This window comes from Acanthisitta chloris, unplaced genomic scaffold (assembly GCF_000695815.1).
Source record: "Acanthisitta chloris isolate BGI_N310 unplaced genomic scaffold, ASM69581v1 scaffold35996, whole genome shotgun sequence".
In the NCBI taxonomy this organism is placed as follows: domain Eukaryota; kingdom Metazoa; phylum Chordata; class Aves; order Passeriformes; family Acanthisittidae; genus Acanthisitta; species Acanthisitta chloris.
Window position 1 is genome coordinate 11802 of NW_008677140.1, and position 23818 is coordinate 35619.

At 40.7% G+C, this 23818-nt stretch overlaps 1 protein-coding gene across 1 annotated transcript; it reads right to left on the minus strand.

Annotated features, from left to right (window-relative positions):
• Window positions 1–13148: 13148 nt before the first annotated feature.
• Window positions 13149–21924, minus strand: LOC103803812 (cat eye syndrome critical region protein 5-like; the record flags this gene model as incomplete). The annotated part of the gene is made up of 7 exons (XM_009076389.1): window positions 13149–13545; window positions 14618–14806; window positions 16766–16940; window positions 17785–17818; window positions 19022–19115; window positions 20548–20660; window positions 21715–21924. Coding segments are annotated over 7 exons (1212 nt in total), but the record flags the coding sequence as incomplete, so codon positions are not given.
• Between the last annotated feature and the right edge of the window lie 1894 nt (window positions 21925–23818).

Genomic DNA, 23818 nt, shown 5'->3' on the forward strand with positions numbered 1-23818 from the left:
AAGTCTACATTGTTAAGCAAATAGATTTTGTACTGCAGCTCCAAACAGTTCGTTCAGGTTCAGCTCTGCAGTGGATGTCGTAGGTGCAGCTGAAGTACTGATGGCAGCAGTGCTCTGGATTTGCACTCTCAGGCATCTCACAGACTGGAGCAGGATTATTTGTAACTCTGCAGTTAAAGCAAAGGTGTTCATGATTTTTGCAATGCTGAGAATTTGAAGGAGCTCATTTTCAGGGAGCACCGACACTTTCAGTCACTTGTCTCATTTCAAAAATCTTGATCAAAAAGGACTTGGATTTGTTTGCTACTAGGACTGCACTAGTGTAGTCAATCAACATATCCAGTATTGTGAAAATTAGGAAGACTTAAGAAAGGGCTAATGGATCATAATTTTAATATTGTTCATCTTCCTATAGGAAAGATTAAACCATTCCCTGTTTTTTAACCTGTGAGGTAGATTATTGAGGAGTAATGTATGCTTTGTAGCTGTTTGCTTCTAATCTAAGGGGTTAGTTTTCAAGTTTTATAGTTGTAAGAGTGAAAGGGCCTTAAATTTTTCAATTAGTGTAGTTTTCACAATTCTAATGTTTTATATGGAGGGGCAGGCTGAGCTGCAGCACTCAGTAGTATTTTTGGATAGTTTTCCAGGACATTCCCAGCTCTCCTACATCCAAAGATGACAGGCAATGAGTGTCCAGCTAGACACTGAAAATGAGACCTGTCCTAACTCTAGATTTGTTGTGTATTCCCTATATTCTACTCTCAGGAGAAATTATGAAGACAAACTCAGTTCTGGTGGCTCTTTTTCCTCCAGCTTAGGTGATCCTTAAGATCTGGAATACTCACAAGCATTTGGCTTTATGCCATGGCACATTCTAACTTACATCTGTAGTTCATAGTCCTGCAGGTCTGTGTGCTTGAACCTGGACCCTCAGCTAAGCTCAGCCTCCCATTATTTGCAGGATTAGTGCCAAATTATTGAATGCTGATAAAAAAATCACACTCATTTACAAACAGTATTGCTACTACTCAGACTGAAATTCGTAGTTTACGTAGTAACTCACCTTCAAACTGGAACAAGATGCAAACTGAACATAGATCTGCTTCCTGTGCAGTCAGTGAATGATTGTGTTTTTACAGTAGATGAAGAACTGAGGAACTGTTGATTCATTTTCTTAGCTTTGAGGTTTGTTTAGTAAATAAGTAGAATTAGACCAGGCACTATACTTTTCCATACAATTTGCCTGGATATAGCTCTTAAACTAGTCTTGAAGGTTGAGACACTGTCTGCAGGTCAGTGTGCTTCAGTCAGAACATGCAATCCAGCAGCAGTGGTTTGTTTGCTGTGTTTTTCAAGTGAAGGCACCAATTCCCAGTAGATTGCATTTTGCTGTAGAACACTAAGGCTGTGGCTGTAAATCAGTTTTAACTCTTGGCTCTTCTGTGCTGTAACAAGTGTAATACAAGTTTGCATGCCCTTCTAACTGAACAAAAGGGAGCCAAGAAACAGACTGAAGACCTGGTTTAGTTTTAGGTTGGCAGCAGATATGAATGACAGTGCTTGGGCTGTCAGTGAAGTTTATTTTGTCTCCCAAACCCTTTCTGTGTCCATTGGCAATAGCACAGCATTCACTAGGCCGATAGCTATGTGACCAGAAGTGAACAGTAAACACAGAGCTTTTCACTGCCCTGACTAAATCTCTAACTCACACAGCGATGTAATTCAAGCATTAGCAGGACAGTCCTGTTGGTTTAATTCCATTAATCCTATTGAAACCCAAAGGATTCCTGGGTGAAGAGAGTGAGCAGCAATAAACCTGTGACTTACGGGTAAGAACCTGAGTTTCAATTCTTAGGTTACAAATGTGCAGTGAGGTACATCAAGTGTATAATTCAGTAGTGCATGTCCAGAGTTCACAGCACAAGCATTTGCCAAGAAATCTGTTTACTGGCAGTTGAATATTAACAAGACTATGGTGCAGTAATTGCTTTTAAGCAGCTTTCCTTGGCTGACCATGTATTTGCATTAGTATTTATCATTTATTTTTGGCAGTACCAAAGTGTGCAAAAAAAAAAATTGCAAAAGCACAGAAAGGGCCATTGATCCCTGCCTTGTAAGACTTGGGAGTGGAATGCAGAGGCAGACACTGAAGTGAAGTCATCAGCAGAATGTGGTTCCCAGGAGCATGGGCTTTGTTACCCTTTGTATCGATTTTGGTTTAAGCTAATTTTATCTCTGGTTACTTACCCAGTCTATCATCATGGATGGAGCTTGGACAAATATTTAGAATTATGTAAATGCCAAATAAATGTCAGTGCAGAAACCTGCTAACATTTGCTTTGCAAAACAAGATATAAAAAAAACTTACAATCCTTGAGATCAGAGGAAAAGTCATAATGACTTTATCCCTCTCACTGTACTGGAAAGCAGGTCACTTTGGGGGAAAAAACTACAAAACTAAACAAAGCTCAGCTGCTGCCACAGAGATTTCTGAGAACTTCACCAAAAGTGGAGCTCTGGCTCATTTCCTTTCTTTGCCTTTAAAGATCATGCTGATTCGAGGAGCAGAGCTGATCCTCACAAGCAATGTCCCTGCAGCAGGGCATGGCACTGTGTATACACTCACACAGTAGCTCTCTCAAGTAATGTTGAAGCCTTCCCTTGCTTTGCCCCAGGATATATTGTCCCACTAGGATTTACACCTCTGTTAGTCCCAGCCAGTTGACCATTTGAATGTCTTTTGCTATCTTACACCAATCCTGAGGGACCTGGGAGGTAATGACATTAGTTTCTCTTCATGGGATTGTTTTACTCAATGGTATAGTGGAAGTCTCTTTAAAACAAGAAGAAATTATGTTATTTGATTGATGGAAATTGTTTATCTTTACCTATTCTGTTTCTTAAAACGTTTATATATTAAAAGACCATTGAAGTTTACCCTACCAAGTGAGAACAATGCATGCTTTGTGAACCTGAAAAACAAAGTTACTCTCCCTCTGGTATCTTCCAGCCATGGAGGGTGCTCAGTTTAACCCCTGTCAGGCATTCTCACAGGGCACTGTGCTTCTTGCTGGAATTGAAGGGAAATTAATCCCAAAGTTTGGGCTCATCACCCTAAGCACTTAATTATCCTTTCTCAAATGATACTTGGTTGTTCTATCAACTAAAAGGCATTCTAGATTTACAAATCTGGTAATAAAAGATGCCGCATTGTTAATGTAAATTATTAATAGTTACATTTTATTACAGCTGTATGAAGTATAGTGACTTCAGAGGAGCAGAGTCCTTGATAATTGGGCTGTTCCCAGTCTAGGTTACTTGGAAAAGAGCAGGGTTACAAAATCCAAACAAACCAACCCACCCAACTGTGTATTTGCTGTCCACGGAATGGTTGCCAGAGGTTAGACAAAAATAGCCAGCACACTCCTATCCTTATCTTACATAGTGTGTATTAGTAGGACTAAAATATGTTAAAATGCACTTTAAAAATAATCCATTGAAGCATAAAAGGGTTGCAATTTTTTTTCAGTGTCTTTTCTAACAAGGATTTCTATTACTTGAATGCTGATAAAGGCAGTTACCTGTAGGTGACTCTAGGCAGCACTGGAGACAGACTGTCAGTGTTGTCTTGTTTTCCCAGTGAGTCAGTGCCAGTGCAGAACAAGGGGACAGGGTAACGGCACAAGAATGAGAAAAGTGAAGCCTGAATAAGTCAGGGAAGATTTTCTATTTAGTCCAATTAAATGTGTCAGGTTTAATCAATGCTTACTCAGTTCAAAGAAAATCCTTTCCTTTCCAGAAGTAAAATAATACACTACTCAAGTAGCTATGGCTTTTCCTGTTGGTTTTTTGTACCACAGAAATTTGACTGCTTTCAATACTGAAGAAGAATGGACTGCTAAAAACGAGTTGTGTGTGTGCTAACAGCAGAGTTTAACATTTGGAGAGCTGTTAAATTGGCTTAAAGTTGTGTTTAGAACCTCCTTCCTCTAGGAGGTTAAAAGTATGTCTCTCTCCCCCTGACACCATTTAAAAACCTTGATAGGATCCAAGATTGTACCTTGATAAAAATTTATTGAGGCTCTATCATTAAAAGCCACTTTCATGTTTCTTTTGCAAGGTATTTTGAGACTTCCAGTGAGTTATTTCCAATTTTATTATACAACCAAACTGCTGACACTGATTTCTGCTTTCTTTCAACCTCAGATTTAACAATAATGAGGATTAACATCCCTGCCATGAAGTGCTGAAAGGCCCCCAAACAGGCTCTAACCAACAGGTTTTTGCACATGTCCAGCTCTTAGTCTCCTGCTGCCCTGACAGTTGCTGTCTGTAGTGTGTGTGTGCTCTGAAGTCAATCGAGTCCAGCTGTGCCATCATCCATCCCAGCAGGGACTGTAGGCCAGGGGAGGCATTAGGCAGGTACAGCAGTTTCACAAAACTGCATGTCTGGGCCACTTCTGCCTAAGGCTTACACAGCCCATTAAAATCTGCTGTCACCTCTAAATTACTGCAAGTGAACTATTTGCTTTTCCTTTAGTCATAAACATAACATCAAAAAACCCCTCTACATTTACAGCTTTTAATTTTGAAGCCTAGACTAGTATACTAAGAACAGTAGTCATGTATTTTAAGCTTTCATAAGAACACATACCTTATCAGTGACTACTCTGTAGGAGTTTAAACCTCAGTTTCCCCCTAAACCAACTCAGATATCCTAAAGGACAAACTATTCAGATGTAATAGCTGGATAAAAAAAGATCCACATTTCTCTAAACTTTAGCTTAGAGAAAGTACCTTACATGTGACCAAAATTGTGTCAAGCTAGCAGTTCTAACTTCAAATTATTCAGTCAGTACAGAAAAGATGTTATGACACAGAGATTATGTTCTGCAGGTAAAAGCAGAGGAAAGCATCCAATGGAAGACTCTATTTCCATAGCAATTGCCTTTTTAAGGCCCCAGACCCACCCCAAGGGCAGTCTCCTTTCAGCAGCTAAGTACCAGCCCTGACACTGCACTGTGGTGTGGAAACTACAATGATCAACACCCTTTTTCTGCAATAAATTCTATGAGCAATACAGATCTACGTGAAAGTGTGAGTGATTTTGGGTACCTGAACTATCATATGGAAACAAGGGTGTGAAAGTTTGTCCTTTGAACATGGCATGCAAACTTGTCTTGACAACTTGAAGGTACTTTGTAAAAGTGAGCCAAGAGCTGAATTTTCAGAGCCATTAAAGCTGCCGACAGATGTCTACCAATGCCTTCAAAGGCATCTTGGTACCACTGCAAAAAAAAAAGCACAAAACTTGTATGGAAGTGGTTTTGCACTAAAGGGAGATAGTTATCCAATAAAGATATACATTAATGTGAAAGGCAGAGCATCCTGGTTTATTCTGCATTCTTCATGTGCATTCCTATTTCAATGCTGTGCATCAGGAAGCATTTTTTCCCTTTATAAATGATATTAAAATAGATTATTCTAAGTGTGAAAAGTAGTTTGATACTTGACAAAATAAAATGCTCTATACATTTTCTTGAGAGAGTGATAAGGAGAAAAACTTTGCTAATACAGTTTGGTGATGTAGTATCAGGGATTCCCCACGGAGCTCCGTGTTGGAATGGTGTGACACACACCCCATTCCTGAAGCAGGGGAAGCCAACAGATGAGACCAGACATAACGTAGATACTGAGCAGAAGGTGAATTTAGTTATTTATAACTGTTTTTAAAGATTTCTATTTTGTAAGTCTGTAAGGAGAAGTGCTAAGATTTCTGCTAGTCAGATAAGCTCAGTGCTGTCAACCAGCTTTTCCCTTTTCTGTGCCTCACTCACTGATATCTGACAGGTATGAACTCCACAACTCCAGAGCCCAGGTAGCACTCAAACCAGTGTGGCTCACACACACCTGTTGGGGAGAAAGTAAAAATCTCTAATTCATATTGAATTCATTCACTGCATTCCAAAATGATTTGAGGGCTTTGGATGATGACAGTGTTAAAATGATTCTGCATTTTCTAGGACAAATCTGTTGCTGTTTTTCAAGGTTTCTTCAAGAGATGCAGGCTGTACATTTTAATCATCAGTAATGATTTGCTTTGAGACTTTCTTACCACAATACTGACTAGATCTTTTGGAATATGAGGAGACAAGGGAGCAAGCTTGCATACTACAGTAATTTTTTTATACTTTACCTTCATCTATTTATGAATTTATTACAAAAAATATTTTTAAACATACAAAACCTGCTTTTGTTGTGAATTTAAGCTAAGTAGTGGATACATTGTACTGTGTATCATTGAAAAGGTTTAATTAAAGTAAACATTTGGCAATTAATACCTTTTGTTGTTATTTTATGCATGTACTTTGTTGTGGTATGTTTTCAGAAACAAAAGCAAGTTTGAAGAAATTATGTGTCCTATTCTACAGTGATGTATGCTCTTCTACTTTTACACAAGGTATGACCTAATGTACTCCTTATTAAACAAATGGTGCTTAACTTTCTTCCTCTTATCCTTCCCACTGTCCATCCCTGCCAGAAATGCATGCACTTTAAAATGTTCCCAGTTAGTAAGCTCTCCCGCATAACTGGAAGATTAAGAATGAAAACCAAAATCTTCAAGTGTTGGAGAAGTGCAAATAACTTTTTCAGTGCTTGCAATTAAGTGTGAACAATGTAGTTACAACTGTACTTTCCCCAGGGACATCTGGATCCTGGATTTTATTTCATTGCTGTCAATTAAACAAAGCAACACTCCTTTCTTTCTGCTTGGCTCTTTAATTCTAACACCACCAGAGGAGCATTTTGACTGGCAGGAGCCAAATAATGAATTATTTGGTTCTGTGTTCAGCCTGTTACTGCAGTATCAGCCCCAGGTACCCAAAGAGCAGCCAGTGGTTGTCAATGTAATGGCCATGCCCAAGAGCTGGTTCCTTGGAGTGCTGGTGGAGGTGCATTTGATAGTTACTTCTCTTATAATGACACATTATTTGCTACTGAAACATTGTGGCTGTAACTAACCCTGTCACTGTGTGGGCAACTTGGTGTGAGAGAGAAACCAAGTGTCATGCTTAACATGCACCTACTCTTTGTAGGTCTCGACCTTTACTTTTCCATGTGTTCTGCAAACTGAGTTTCATTCATGGAAACACCACCATTATTATATACAGCCCTAGAACATAACGTGAGAGCAGTTCTCTCTAAAACCTGTAACACATGTGGCCAGCAAAGCCAGCCTGTGCTCTCACAGCCTGTGCCACCAGTGAGCCAGCCCTGTCACCTTGCCTGACCCTTGGAACTGCCCATCCTGCTGCTCTCCAGTGCCTCCAGAGCAGGAGGCACACACACCTGTGTCAACAGAACTGACCCGTTCCATAGCTGCTTCCCAGGTCATCTTCCAAAGGGATGGGAAGGGATGTCATCTGTGTGACATGCAGAGCACACAGCTCTGACTGAGGAGGGAGCACGATAGAGGCCACCAATGTGTGACCAGAATCCCCCCAGGACACCCCTGAAAACATGCACAGGCTAAACCAGTTATAAACGGTTAGGGGGAGGGGAAAAACCCCAGACACTGAACAAAACTAACCCCATGCTCTGATCTCTGTTGCCTTTGAGTATGTGGCAAATTAAATCCATATCACTAACAGGTCTCTGTACTTTGAATTTATACTGGTAAACAACCCTGACAACTGTTTAGTGGCTTGTAAGTGCATATGATAAACACTTTAAAGTGACTCAGTTGCATTTCTAGGAGCTCTCCTTTGAGTTCTCTAGGAATGTGGAATAGTTTGGATACAGAAGGATATCTACACACACAATAACCATTTTCATTTGCTGTCAGTGAGGTAAACTGGCCTTCATTATGTAGCTTGTACCTGCTAAAAAAAATCCATATTTTTGATAGCCTAAGTTCACTGAATATTTTTTCTCCCCATCTGTGGTCAGGAACTTAGCTGTTAAATTAGCAGAAAGCATATTCCCAGGTACACTTCTGTAACACAAGTCCCAAGTCCTATTGAAAATCTACTTCTTTTTTCTGAGATTCTTACCCACACATCAGGTGCTGCTTCTGCTTCTGAAGAGGTCAACAGACAGACCTGTGTAAACCTTGTGACACTGAAAGGCATGTCTAGCATGACCCTAGACTCCAGTGCTGGATTCTGAGCTTGGCATACAAGACTAACAAAATGCAAGGAGCAGAACATTTAATTGAGACCAGCTGAGCCTCAGGTGGTCTCAGTTACACAAAGTAAACCCTCCTGTGCTATTCTGAATATGTACCCATCCCTTTTATTCACACAAATAACACTCTTTTCTGAAACTTCCAACATGCAGGCTGCTTCAGTGTTGGAAACAGGATAGATTTCATCACCCAAGAATTCAGCCTTGTCTAGACAAAAGATTTTAATACAGACTGTGTGATATACTGTGATGCCGCACAAAGCCTGTTGGTACCCGTTTCTGTTCGAGTTACAGAACATACAAACACACCATTGAGTTTCACAGAAACTCCTGTAATCCTGGCCTTGACAGTGAAGAGATTTCTACCTCTTTCAGCTACTGCCTTCTGTGTAGTGTTAGCCAGGTCACTTTTTCTACCTCTAATCTCTGGGGAGACCAGGTGGGGAGACTAAACAGCTATACTGCCCTGGACACCACAACATGGCACTCTTGCTTTTAGCCATCACACAGAAGACAGGCTATGTGGAAAAAAGCTAAGGCAACCAGAGGTCTGGGTTAGTTCACGTATTTCCATCTGCCTGTGCAATTATTATAATCTGAAGCAACATGTACATTAATTTCAAATGTATTTGCACTTCATACAAACCCTATCAGTCACTGGACCAGTGGATGTGTTGGTGCCAGCACATGCAGACACTGTGCTGGGAGCTGCACTCTGAACAAGTGACTCCACTGAGAGCTGCTGGGAGCAAAAATAACTTACACTGGAAAAACCAAAGCATAGCACTGTGCTTCTGTGAATCCTTTTGTTGGCATTCCTCCTTTGATCCATCACGTAGGAACACCTTTTGATCAAAGGCTGGCATGGCAGTTCTGCAAGCCCAGGGCTGGGAAAGCACAGCCAGGGTCCCACAGCCCTCCGTGAGCCCATCCAGCCACCCAGGCAACAAACACCACTAATAGGGAACGTGCTCCAGGGACTTTCAACTTCCATTTTACACAAACCTGGGGCATGGCAATTCCATCTCACAGCTGCTTATTTTCTTTCTGGAGAAAGCCAAAACAAATGTAAATTTAAAGCACACCAATCCTAAACATAACACATACTAAAACAGTGTATTGCTGATTCATTTTAAACCATCTGCAGCAAATCCTGGGGGTATCTTTCTCATTAGCTCAGAAAGGGCTCGTAGCAGCACACTATGAGCTACCTCACAATGCTGGGGCACAATTTCAGTCACTGACAGGAGAAACTCACCCAGGGCTTTGCATTTATTTTGAAAGGGTGCAGATGAGAAGATGCCAGAACTACGAATGGTCTTGCCTGCTGTTTTTTAAGCATTTTGGCTTTTTGAGGGTCTGCCAAGCCCATATTGCCACTTACCAAGCTGGAGTTCAGCCCAGGAGCTGGATGACCTGAAATGATGCCCTGAGCCTTGGAGAACTGCATGACCTTTGACTAAAAAAACTCTGCAAGTTGAAAAGATTATTGGCAAACAAGTAGAAACAATAGGAGTAACTGACTGATTTTATACATGTAGAAGGTACCACAGAATAGATTATTCATTACATTTAAGAGAAGTCAAGTTTTGACATGTTTCATTTTAAGTGCAGCTTGGAGGGGTTTTTTTCTATCAAGAGGAGGTATCCGAAAATTTTTCTTAAAAGGTAAATCTCATATACTCCTCTAACTGAAAAATATCATGAAAGAAAAATGTGATACTGAAGACAATCCATGGCTGTAGTTTAAAATAGGGACAATTTTTTATTAGCAAAACTGATGACAGGCCCTCAAAAAGGGCAAGTTCTACTCAGAAGAAACTTCTGCAAAATCCTCAGAAGTACTTTAAAAGTGACTTCAGTGATCTCCTTCTGCACACCCTGTCACTTAGGTGTTTCACAGTGCATTTTAAACTCGAAAGCAGTATTGTAACATCCAATAGCTCACCTGTGATTGCTGAAAAACAGTGAACAGAACATCTGGGAAACACTGATTCAAAGAGGTAAATGGCAAAGCTGAAATAGACACTCAAGAAGGCTAAGTGAAAACCCAGGTAAGAGGGCAGTCAAGGAAAGAAGAGCAAAAGTTAAGCACTGCCTGCTCTTTGAGGGGTCATGTTAATAAAAAGATAAGGATGGCAAGTCTTGCTGGAACTCAGTGCTGAGTAAAGCAGGTGGAATGAAAGGTTTGCCTCAGCCACAGACTAATGCCTGAGCAAAAATACTCTTACCAGAAATTTGAGTAGAAATGTACACTGGAGTTGGACTCACTGGGGGAGGAACACACATGCTTTGTACTCATTTTGCAAAGTGTGAGGAGATTGCTATAGTACTAACACCAGCAACACTTCAAATTTCTAACTGCAATGCAAATGCCCAGTGCACATAAACACTGGAACCTGTGGCTGAGGAAAGCAGCTTGCTTTCAGCCCCTGCAGCTACATCTGAGCTGTGTAGTTGCAGTACTAATTAGGGACTATACAATCTAATGTCAATGTACCCAGCTCAGCACCCCAGTGAAGCTGTGGGAGCACCTAGCAAGTGGATGCTCCTAACAAATCCTTCCTTAAAAATTTATTTCTCATGATATATGACCAAAATCTTTGCCAAGCTCGCTGGTATACCCCAAGTGTCTGCTACACTCACATTTCTCTTTTGTGCTTTATAGCAACACCCATATATATTGATCATCCTTGTCCACCACCTGTGGCAGTAACTGCCTGAATGTTTTGTTTCGTGGTGATCCAGCTGCAGGTCTAGTGGCACCTCTGTGCACTGCTGGGGCTCAGTCATGTTTTCATACAAACAACCACACTGAAGACAGCTCAAGCAGAGTCACCAGGCAACATTCACAGCTCTGCAATGCAGACAGAGCCTAAATGGTCTGGGAGGGATACTGACTAAAAACCTGTCTTCCTTTAGGTAACAACCAGTAGCAACCTCATCAGCAGACTGTTTTTTCTGCATACTCATTCTAAGTTAATGTTTCCATGAGGGATGAAGTTTACAAAGCACATACACAGTTCCTTCATGAACCTTTTGCAGTGTTCGTGCATATTCTGAGGAAAAAAAAAGAAACAAACTGAACATTTTCTGGTCTTCATCAACTTCCAACATTTTTATTCCTTGCTGCACTGACAACCTGAACCCGATTCTGGTACAAGTTAAAGAGCTCTGCAACATGCTTTAGTACTGAAACAATGCAACTTGGTCCTGACATGTTACAAAACTACAACCTTTACTTAGAAAGATTTGGCATCCTTTGAAAATACTTGGTGTGTTACAGAAAAGTGGTAAAGAAATAGGTAGATAACTGTTTATTGTACCAATAAAAAAGGCAAGAATGTGCTGCTGTAAATACTTCCCCAGTGAAGAAGCAGGAAATGAACTGTTTAGAGCAGTGTTCTTACACTGGATCCAGCGAGATATGTTGAAAGCTGCTGACGAAACACTGAGTGATGAATGGACCATCCTGACAGTAGAGAAGGGGATTACAGTGGTTTGCAAACAGAGAAAACACAACAACAAAATCTGACTTCATAGCAGCTGTGTTCTCTCATGGCACGAGTTGTCAGGCTTTGCTGTTGGGGTAAGAAGCAGTGATGAAGTTGGCCATGAAGTCATTTCCCTCTGTGCCACCATCTGTCTGTCACTGCTTTAAGCCAGTGTTCTGCTAGCTCTGCAAGAACCTGGGAAAACTGAAGGCCCACAGATTGTTGTACATTTTCTAACTTAAAAAAACCTCAACAAACCCCAATCATTAACAGCTGACTAATTTCCAATGTGAAGTGATCTTTGTGTGTTAGTTGATTTCGTTTTTACAACAATTAATTGGCTCATGTTTTCCAAGCTTATGTCACAAATACACCATACACTGTGCTCCAACAAATTAATACAGAAATATTTTCAAAGACATCTTTTGGATGAAAACATTTAGAAGTATTTTACAAAAATAACATAAAATAAGTTACTTTTTTTTTAAATGAACAGCTATAAAATCCTTGAACCAAACAACATATAACACTGACACGAGATGAAATATATTACAGTAAAGGCCAGAGAACTACCACAGTGGTATGAGGCTTCAAGTAAATTAGGAGGCACTTTTTGGCCGAGCAGTAGTCACTCATTCAGTGGTGAAGTCCAACTCACAGAAACACCTGAAACAAAATTGCTAAAGCTTTCTAAGATTCTAAGTGCCTAAAACAAAAGTGCAGACAGCAAGGCAAAGACAAAAAGGTCAGGTATCATGCCACACAGGGCACCCAGTGTCACCTGCTTTCCTTACACACCTGTGCTCAGCTTAGCTGGAGCTCCAACGTGGTGGGACCACATCAGCCTTCCCCACTGGGCATGGGCATTGGTCTTAAGGCTTTACACATCAGAGCACAGAGAAGCAATAGCAACTCCAAACCAAACAGAAAGGCTGCAGCAGGGTTATATGTGAGGGAGTCCAAAGTAGAACAGACATGAACACCACTCTAAATTAAAGAGCACTTGTCACTTGCAGAACACCAAGCAGTAATACATGTCATGCTCTGTACCAGCCCATTTGAAACTGAGTGAACAATCTCAGCAGCACAATCTGATATCCTCAAGGTCCCCAATACTTAAAAGCTAAATCTTCCAGCAAACAAAAGAAGGTACTGTCATGGGGGAATTTAAGTACCAGCAACATGAATATGCTACTATGAAATATTGCTATTAAAATACCTAACATAACAAAGAGGAGGCAACTAAAGCCAGAAATTACTATAAAAAGCACTACTGATATGTACTATACTTAAACATACTAATATACCTACATATACCACTAATAAGCATACTTAATGTAAGACTGTATCAATTTAGAAGTTAAAAAACTTTAGAAGGCAGCAGTTAGTGGCACTATGGTAAAGCACAGTTTGTTTATTTTGGGAGAAAAGCACAGCACTGAGTGGTCCTTAAGAAATCATCTCATCTTAATTAGGTGCAAAGTTCTCCAGCTGGAAGACCAGGTCTACAGCAGCATCAACATCTGGCACAATATGATCTGGTTCTACTAAACCAGAATCAAATCTAAAATCTCTGTGGCCATGGAACACTGTTTCAGTTATGCTGTCCCTGGTATCCAAGGGCACCTCGGTGTGGGGGTTGTACACCCCGGTACAAACGAGAACAGACCTACAGTGAGCAGCAGCTGCAGATGCTAACTCATTCTCCCAGCTGTGGTCTATTTCATCATCCTGAGAGAGTGTGGCAGAGCCTCTGCCACCAGCAGCTTTGGCCTGAATCCGGGATTTGGAACCTTTTCTGGAGTTCTCTTGGAGATAGCGGTTGTAAAGGTTAGCACCATAGACATCTGTCATGAGATTGTCCCTGCAAACAGAAGGAAGTTCACTCAGCATTGTCAAATGTCAGTGTATAAAAGACATTTTTACAGGCTCAGTTTAGCAGTTTATTTTACACTCGACACAACTTTATGTGGAAGTATGCAGACAGGGAGAAACCAAACCCCATGGCTGTTTTATTATACCATTTCCATGGAGCATGACATGAAAGAAATGAGTCACTCCCCATACTGGAATTCCTGATCGAAGCACAGGAAGGGCAAATCAAAGAGCAGTCCATAAACGAGCTTATTGTATTTCCAAATATCTTGGAGATTCTGGAACAGTCTCTAATACAATGCAGCTTCATCCCTTTCTATGACAAGGATTCTATGATGTGACAGCACATGCAATAGCTTATTACCAAGTCTAATGACCTTGGAGATAAATTCTAGCTCTACATTTGGCAGGTTGATGGTTGGACTTGATCTTAGAGGTCTCCTCCAACTCTGATAATTTTATGACTCTCTAATAACTGCCATTTGATCAAAGCTAGTTGGTGTTATACCAGTAAACCTAATAAAACAAACACCCATGCAAACCCTTTTTGTTAGATTTACAGAAATAACTGAGAAATTAATCAGGCAAAATCTTGGTTGCACACAAACTGCTTCTTAGAATCACAGAATCATCCAAGTTGGAAGAGAACTTTCAGATTATCAAGTCCAACTGTTAACCTGCCATTGCTGTAACCCCTAAACCATATCTTCTAGTGACAAGTCCAGACATCTATCAAACACTCCCAGGGATGGTGACTCCACCAGCTCCCTGGGCAATACTCCAGTGCCTGAACACCCTAACAGGGAAAACATTTTTCCTGATATCTAATCTGAATCTCCCCTGTCTCATCTTACAGCCATCTTGTGCTTCTCCAGAAAATACACATAGAAGGAGCAAAGTATCCTTAATTTTTGAGATCAGAAACATTACCGAAAGTACACCATAACATGGTGGGTGATCCTAATGATATGAAAAATAAGCTGGTAGGAGCTGTGTATTTTTTGTTGCTGGCATTTATATTGTATTTCCCTGCTGTACTCCTGAGGCTTCCAAGCCCTTACCCGACAGCGTAGAGGGTGTGAATCGGCTGCTTCCACTGCCTCTCTGCCGCCTGCGCGCGGATCAGGTGCTCCGCGTACTGATACGTCAGCCTGCTGGGTTTGCCCATCAGGGCCTCATATTTCAGCTCTTTGCCAGTGATCTTCTTGTAAATGTTTTCCAAACAAACCATGAATGTTCCATGCCCAAACCTACAGATATAAAACCAAGTCAGATTATATTAACTACAGCTAAAAAAACCAAAACAGGCAAGGCTTTCTTACTTCACAATTTTTTAAGGAATAAATCACATCCTGCAACACTCGTTTTACCCCTCAGCATGCAACACTTCTGCAGCTATTTCACTGAAAATTAAGTGCTGATTAGCTGAACAAAAAGCATCACATTACTGGGACAGCACAACAGATTTGTCTAGTTCAAAAATGTAGGAATGGTTTGTGTTTGTGTTACTTCCATTTAAGTATATATGAAAGTGTCTACTAGTTACAAAAATGTGTCTTGAAGAAATGCCCATCCTGTGATCTGCTCTCTGCAGGAACCTAGCAGAGGCAGCTGAATGAACAAAGAGGAGAGATGGAAAAGGAAAGCTAAAATCAGAAATCAGACATCAGGAAAGTTGATCTCTCCATAAGAGTATATGAAACCTCTTTTGGAATATGGAAACAAAAAGGCTTCATGGGTTTCTCTAAAAAAACAGATGCAAAAAAGGATCCAGGATCAGACTAGAATTTGACAGCATGATTTTGATAACTCAGTTGTTCGATCAAGGTGCAAGCAGTGATGATGAGTCAACCACCAAGCCAACACATCAGTAATTTAGAAGATGTAATCTTGTGATGAAAAAAAAAGCAGTTTTACTTCATTACTGTGGTCAGGGTGTGGGATTAGGGATGAACTCATACATACAGAATTACCAAACCTACCCTAATCTGAATACAAAGTTGCTAGACAAGAATTCTAGATACAATAAATTACACATACTACTTAAGAAGAGTTGCTAGGCAACTTCCAATACAGACAGATTGCTATATCTGCTCAAACTAGGAATCTATAACCTAAACCACCCCAAAACACCAATATAATGACCATCAGCAGCTAGTAGAGCTGTGGTACAGAATTAGCTTGTCTGAATTAATCTTCATTCTCTTTCTCCACCCTGTCGGTTGCTTTGTATTATCAAATACCAATAAAGAAGCACAAAATTATTTGCAATAATTATCAGTAAGAGCTTAAAACAACTGAGCCATGGCATTATATTCAAACAGTGAAGGTGACAGCACTGACAGATGTAACCTTGCCATGCTGTCAGACTCACAGGAAACATAAAAATGAACTTTATACTGTATCTTTCCCAAAGGACAGAACTGCAACTAAGTATGTATCTTGCACACTGTAGATATCCTGGCTGCCATCCAGACTGAAACCACCACACACTAATTGCCAATGTGCTAATTGGAGATGGCTTTTGCTTCCAAGGAAGGATATCTGACAAGTTCTTTGACCCAGGATCAAGGCAGCAATCAAGTCACACTAACAACAGTTTCTATTTCAGCATAAGTTCAAATCATAGACTGAGGGGAAGGGAGAGGAATGAAAACTATTAGTGCTACCTTCTATTGAAAACAGAATCAAAACTGCTCTAAGAGGTTGTGCCACCTTGTTCTGTGTGTTCCACCTGTTTTTTCTTATGTTCCTTAAGAGCTCACTGCACTGTCCTCAACTCAGAACTCACTGCTTTCAACTAGCAGGCTCACTATTAGGGTGGAAAAGAGAAATACCAAAGCAGGACCTAATGAAATGAAACAATGGCCTTTATAATTTTTTCATTTTTGCCTTTGAACTGAGACTCTGAGGCCCTCAGGCAAAACCCTCTCTTTCCCCACACTTCCGGGAGTGAGGAAACAAAAGGGTTTGGATAAAAACAAAGCAGCTTTTATCTCGAGTAACTGATTTCCTGGATGCAATACTGCAGACAGCAATAAGGCAGCATCAGCTGGAAGTGCACTGCTTTAGAGATGTTGCACTCAAAGCCAAGACCTGCTGTGAAGCTACAGCAAGCACTCTGTGTTCGGGTGCTGACTCTGAATTTTACTGGAGAAACGAGGAAACCCAAAATACATCATAACACACACCCATTCTAGAGCACTCACCTTGGAGACTGTGCCTCAGCTACCCACATCAGATCCATGTTACAAGCCAGGACAGGAATGTGAGGGTAGTTTTCATGGTGATAGGGATTTCCAGGATAGCCACTTGTCAGCAAAACATCTATTATCAGCTGCAGGCTGGTTTCCCATCTGACTGGCTCCCCGAACAACACAACAGCTGTGAGAAGCAGAGTTGCAAAACAAAATTATGGAACTGTGAACAGGGCACCAAATCTCTGACACTAAAACTTGGTCTAAAGAGACTGAACAAGTAATTTGATTTAAACATGAGCTGATGAAATAGTCACATTAACTTTAACAGACCCATTCACTCACAGAAAACCTTAGAATTAGCAAGACCCCACTGCAGAATCTACAGGTTTAGGAACAGATTTTTTTTTTATTGGCTAACTTTCTGCAGAGCACCATAAAATATTAACTTCTAAATTGCATTTCTAAGTCTTCCATACCTTTGTGGATTTTATGTTTACATACAGTATTTAAAGAATCCACTAGAGATATAATTTTATTCATTTTAGAATGAAATTTGGATGGTGTTTTCAAACATTTTTCTGGTCTCAGGCAATAATCTGACGTGGATTTTTTTAAAATCCTAAGGTCCAGTTTCTACTTTGCTGTAGTTCAGATGAGATGGAGTGAATACAGTGTACTGAAATGAGATGCTTCTCATACTACAGTTCTGAAGTGACCACCCTGGCTACTTGTAAGAACAAGACCAGTTATTTCTGAACACATTTCAACTCATTCCTCATTTTGGCAAGGAAACAGCCTGTTAAAGGCAGAGGAAAATGAAAGCAGACCTCATGCACCTTTGAAACTTCAAAAAGGTTTTCCAGCTTTACCACACAGAATGCATTCCAATTCCAAACTAATGACAGATGTCATTGACATAGAAATTTTTGAAATTTCTGAAGTGTCCAACAATCTAAAAATGATTTCTAAGCACAATAAAGATTTTTCATCTATAATGGATAGTTGCAAGTTAAATAAAGATAACTGACCCTCAATCTTGGGAAGCTCCACAGCAGAAGGGTACTGTAATAAGAAAAAAGTGAAAGTTTTCTACAAGGTTAAACATCTACTACTATTTTTAACAGAACAGACTGAAGTATAGTTCCAACAGTTGCCTTCTGCAGCACTGACAGGAAATGCACTCTCTATTTAGGCATATACCTGACATCAGTTCACTTAGAAACTTCCACTTGCATTCTGAAGTAAAATCTCTTGGCACATGGACAGCAGACAAGTCAGTGTGTTGTACATGCAGGTGCCTTCAGATTCTGCTGAACTGCCACTGGCAAGCCTGAAAGCTCCACTTGTTTCATTTACTTGTGTATCAAAGTATGGATGTTTATTTTTCCACAGGATTAAGAGGGCTCTAGTATTATCAAGGCATTTGTAAAATAGTTTTTGAGATGTATTTCTTTAACACTGTTAATACGTAAAAATACTTTGTATATTTGCTAAATAATTCAGAGCTTGCACTTCATTATTTACCCTCTGTGGTGATAAATACATGAACAGGTTCTTGACCTTCCCCATCCACATGGCTGAGAAGCACAGGTGATACACCTGAGTTATGCATTCTGTGAGCCACAGACAATGTCCTGGCTTCACATGGGGAAAACCCACTCCACAGACTGACCCTGAACATGTACATTACACATAGCATTTGCAATACAACACACAGGTGTTTACTCTGCATGCACTCACTTCTCTTTGAAATCCTGCACAATTCAGCTGAAACCACACTGCCCATACTGTTAACATTTAAATATGTGTAAGTAATGGTATAAACAACAAAAGGTGTTCTTTGGAGCAAAATTAATTATCTGCAAAGCATTCATTTACAAACTAAGCAACCTCCCAGCCTAGAAACAATACCAATACAATCCTATACTGAAGGAAAATGCTTTTTTAATCTTCCACACATCTGAGGAAGCTAATCAGCTTTCCAAGCCAGATTTTGAATCAGGTATCTGTATTAAATTATACGTTTTCCCTCAACAGTAATTTACAACATCAAATACTAGGTAACAGGATTACCACTGACAGAAAAAACCAGTCTATAGGGTTGTTCTTGAAAGTGCTGTAATAAAACAAATAAGGAAGCAGAAAAGCAAAGTCAAAATAGAATGCAAGAACAGCAGCATTAGCTCGCTAGTTTAAATATTGACCCCTCTCAGAAAATGTCGTGTAATGAGCAAACAGAGTTTTAAAACAAGAATATACACTCACCAGAACGTTTGGTCTTCTGTCATGGTCAACTGCATCTAGCAACGGGTGTTTCTCCCGCAGCGTTTCAATGGTGATGGGCTGACAGAAACCAAGGCTGGGCAACACCAGTTAAGGATACAGAGTGCTGATAGCAAAAGATTTTTACATGGGTAATTCCATTTGAACAATGTGAATATAAGCTATTTATCTGGTAAAGCAAATGATTTAGGGATGAAAGCAACATCAAAGACTGACTTTTTCCTCTGAGAGACAGAAAGATTATCATCCCATTACTGCTAAATGGGAGATCAAGGCTTTTCTATTTTGCATTCAGTCTTGAAATATACTTATCTCTTAGCCAAGCCTAATGAATTTTGACAGTCTACTAGAATCATAGAATCATCAAGTTGGAAGAGACCTCTGAGATCATCAAGTCTGACCATTAACCTGCCACTGCAGTACCTCCTAAACCCTAAACCATATCTTCCAGTGCCAAGTCCATACCCCTCTTAAATACTTCCAGGGATGGTGACTCCACCACCTCCCTGGGCAACCTAGGCCAGTGTCTGATCACCCTAACAGGGAAAACATTTTTCCTAACATCTAATCTGATCTCCTCTGTCTCATCTCAAGGCCATTCCCTCTAGTCCTCTCCCTGCAGCCATCGCAGGAGAGACCATCCCTCACCTCTCTACAACCCCTGTCAGGTAGTTGTAAAGAGCCCTGAGGTCATCCCTGAGCCTCTTCTCAAGGCTAAGCAAACCCACCTCCCTCAGCCCTTCCTCACCAGACACATGTTCTAGACCTTTTATGAACCTCATTGCCCTTTGCAGGACTCGCTCCGTGGAATGTTCCTTCAGTTACCGTCTTCTCATCTTTGTATTTGAAATAGAGCTTATACTTAAAAGTTGTATATACATTTTTTACAACTTATTATTTACACCAACTTTAATGACAATCCCAATAAAGGAAGACCTGCAGAATGGAGTTACTGGATGCATGACCAAAGATTATGTAAAGATTAAGGTCATTAACAGTCTGAACCTTTGATACCACCATTATATCAACATAATTCAAGTTCTTTTCAGCAGTTAATATAGAAATGGAAAATATTTTCAAGTCTAGTTCTATTCTAGATGCTGGTTACAGAATGATGTGACCTAGCCTGGCTACATCCTTACAGGCAGATCTGGAGTGAGTGAGCTAAAAGTCAGATACAAAAAATAACAGATAATGCTATGATCTTGTCCTCCAGAGAGCACAAACCCTTTTTGCTAAAGTGTCCTTTACATACAAGTCAAAAACCCCAACAATCACTTTCTCTTTTTTCCTTGCTCACTAAAATTAGACAGAACCAAGTGAAGCAAACACCAACACACCAACCACATTCAAAATGTAGATTTGACATGAGAGGAAGAACTACTGCTGCTTATTACTGCATCTGTGGTGTTGAAACCTTTGGTCTTCATCTGATCCACAGGATCCCCTGAACTTGACTAAGGAACAGTTCAACAAAGTTGTTGAGTTTTTAATTTCTATAAAGATACTCTTGAGCAATATCAAGAAGTGGTCCTTGCCCAGACACCAGGACACATTTTTCATGGTAACGCTTGAACATCCGCAGAGGACTGTGTGACATCATCACCTGATCTTGTGAAATCTGCTTGGGATTGAAAAACAAAAGGACTCTGCTGTTTTTCAGAGAACTTATTTATACACAGATTAAATTAACAAGTGTGACAAATTCTAGGAATTACAGAATAGTCATACAGAGGTACCTAAAGCCCCACCATAGCAGTTTATCTCAAGTTTCACAAATGACCTATTGATAATATGCCAGAAAAAAAAAAAAAAAACCACATTACTGACAAATTGTCACCTACACTCCTTTCAGCTTCCAGAATTACTCTGTTCAACATAAGCACAAGGTTTTCCCTCCTTGTTTTACATAATCACCCAATTCATTTGGAAAACAAACAGGGAAGGAGTATCAGAATGACCCTACTTCCAATCGTGGACCCTTTGCTAGACTGCAGCACTGATTTAATTGCATCAGATCACCTTATTTTAGTTTACATATCCTCATTACTTCAACAGGTGTAAAACCAGTAAGATCATTATCCTGGAAGGAAGCTATTATGAACTGCTGCTTATCACCTTTACAGATCTAAAAAATCCCAACAGAACCAAGATGTCATTTTACCCACGACACAGAAACAACAAGCACTGCAGGACTGACTTCATGGCTTTCTCTGGGTAATGTTCACACACTCCCTGGGAACAGAGAATCCCCACTCCCCGGGGTGATCACAGATCAATAGGGAATAAAGCTTTAGTACTTGTATCCAAAACAGGCAGGAAGCTCCTGTCCTGCACATTATCACAGGACACATGCAGCTTGCTGGAGCAGAGTCTCATGGTACTGGCACATGCATTTTTTTATTCAGGAGAAGGCAAGATTTATTCCCACAATAATAATGCTGCAAGGAAATATCATTACCATTAGCCTTACCATTGAAAAAATCAGTACCTTTACCAATGGAACTGCCATTAGCTTTTTAGCATTCTTTACTTTGTAATGCCTCCAGCAGAGCACTTCAGGAGGCTTAAGGGAAAACCAGAACTGATGAGCTGAGCAGTATTTTATGGAAGATAATACATTGGACACATTCACTATAGTAACTAACTAACTAAATAGGATTGAAGGGACTCACTGGAACTCCCAGGAGATGAGACAACTGGTCAGCTTTTTTCTGGGGAAGGCAATTCCCTGCATTGGTGACAAACACCACAGGCACCAAGAACTGTCCCTGAGAATTCACGAGCTTCCGAAAGGCTGGTTTTGCAGCAGAAATCGGAGTCTTCCCTCGGACCAGGACACCATCAATGTCAAAGAGAAATCCAAAGGATGGCAGGACGTTCAGCTGTAAGGAATTGAAAGCAGACTGCATTAGTTATGCCTTACACGTTTGATCGAGCTTACAACTGCCTCAGCCCAAGGAGAACAGAGGCTTCCAGAGAGAGCAAGGAATCTTTAACTTTTTAACATGCCTTATAGACACATTCATATGCTAAAATACCTACCATGACACAAGGAGCATCACAGCTCCCTCCACCTTATGCATGCAGCCTTGGGAGCTCTACCTTGCCTTACGAGTAGTTCCAGAATGTTTCAGATGATAGGGAAAAATTAAGTTAAGCTGATCAAAAGAGGTACAAAATACATGCTGCTGTGTCAGCAAGTTGCACTTTGGATTAGTCTGACCCCATTCTACTCCACTGAATACTAATGAAACAAACAGAAGTAAATATATCAGCAGTAGGTAGGACTTGAACACAAGTATTGCATTTGGCTCCTCCACTACAAGATGACTAGATACAAAACTGTTCCTGTTCTCACTTGCACTTTTCTGTTCCACAGCAAGTTTGATTACAGACAGATAACTGCTCCGCTCCATACATATGGCTTCAGTCAATTCCTGGTTATACACACACAATGCCTATGGGTAAGGTTAGCACCTCCTTAATCAAAGATGCTGCTTGAGTTACTAAAATGTGTATTCTACCCTGCCTTTGAGGAAGTAAGAGCTGGACTTCATGAGCTCAGGAATGGAGAGCAAGGCTAACCAGGTGCAAGAAAGATGAGCTGGGTGATAAGCTCAATGCCTGGGGTCAGAGAGGGCCATTGAGCAGTGAAACAGGTACTGAATCAGGTTGGAAAAAGACACAACTAAAATGATCGATAATCTAAAATTCATTTCTCTCCCAAGCCTAAAATAAAATTCAGGACTCTTTCATTATTTGGTGAAAATTGAGACAGAACATGCTAAAATCAGACACAGAAGAGACTCCAGCCATGGGAGGTGGGACAGCCTTTGCTATTGGAGCTGTCTGAGGGCACACAGCCACCCAGCCCACTGTGTTTCCTCTGCAGGGAGAAGGGCATTTTGGCTATTTAAGCAGCACTTTGTTCCCCATCAATTATTCACCTGCTCCATTTCTCCTGCAGCTGGGTACAGCACAGGGACAGACACTGCCACTACCACCACTGCTGTGAGTGGTGATGCAGCCGCCGGCACACCCAGACACGCTGGCTCACTGCTGCCGCTCCTAAACCCACACACTCCTACATCTGAAAAACCACGAGTCTGAGCACACTCGCCTACAGAGCCCAACTTCATAAATGCAACACTGTAAATATATTGCATTTGCACTGATTTAAGTTAGGCTGGGCTTGTAGTCCAGCTTTACATGCAAGAACTCCTTCTGAAGCCCTCTCCCTTCTCCTCTACAGAATCATCAGCCTCTACCTAAAAACAAATCCCCTGCAGCCGCTGTCTCCGCGTTGTCTGCACCCGTTTCAGGAATGGTACATTAGGAATAAACCCAGCTGGGGCAAAAATCTTGGTAAAGGCTTGCTCATAATATATAACAGTCTTCCCAGGCTTTGTGAACCAGTACTTGAACTTACAGGAACTATAGTCGTATTGGAGTAGCTATGTCACAGATGTGACAGATGTTTACATTAATTGTGCTATGTATAAATAACAGATTACAAATGAGAATTTTACAGTTCCCAAGACTAGCAAAAAATTTAATAACTTTGCTAACCATCGGGGGGGGGAAGCACTAAGCAAGGAACCGAGCATACATCCAGCAAGGAAATAATGACGTTAACAGCGGGGTTTTTTTCCTTTTGCCCCTAAAGGAGCGCTGCTCGCGACAGGAGCGGACCCATAGAGTCGCAACGCCTTTCCCCCGTTCCCCCGTAACACCGCGGAGCTAACGCAGGCCCTGGGAACCCGCCACGGCCTCCCG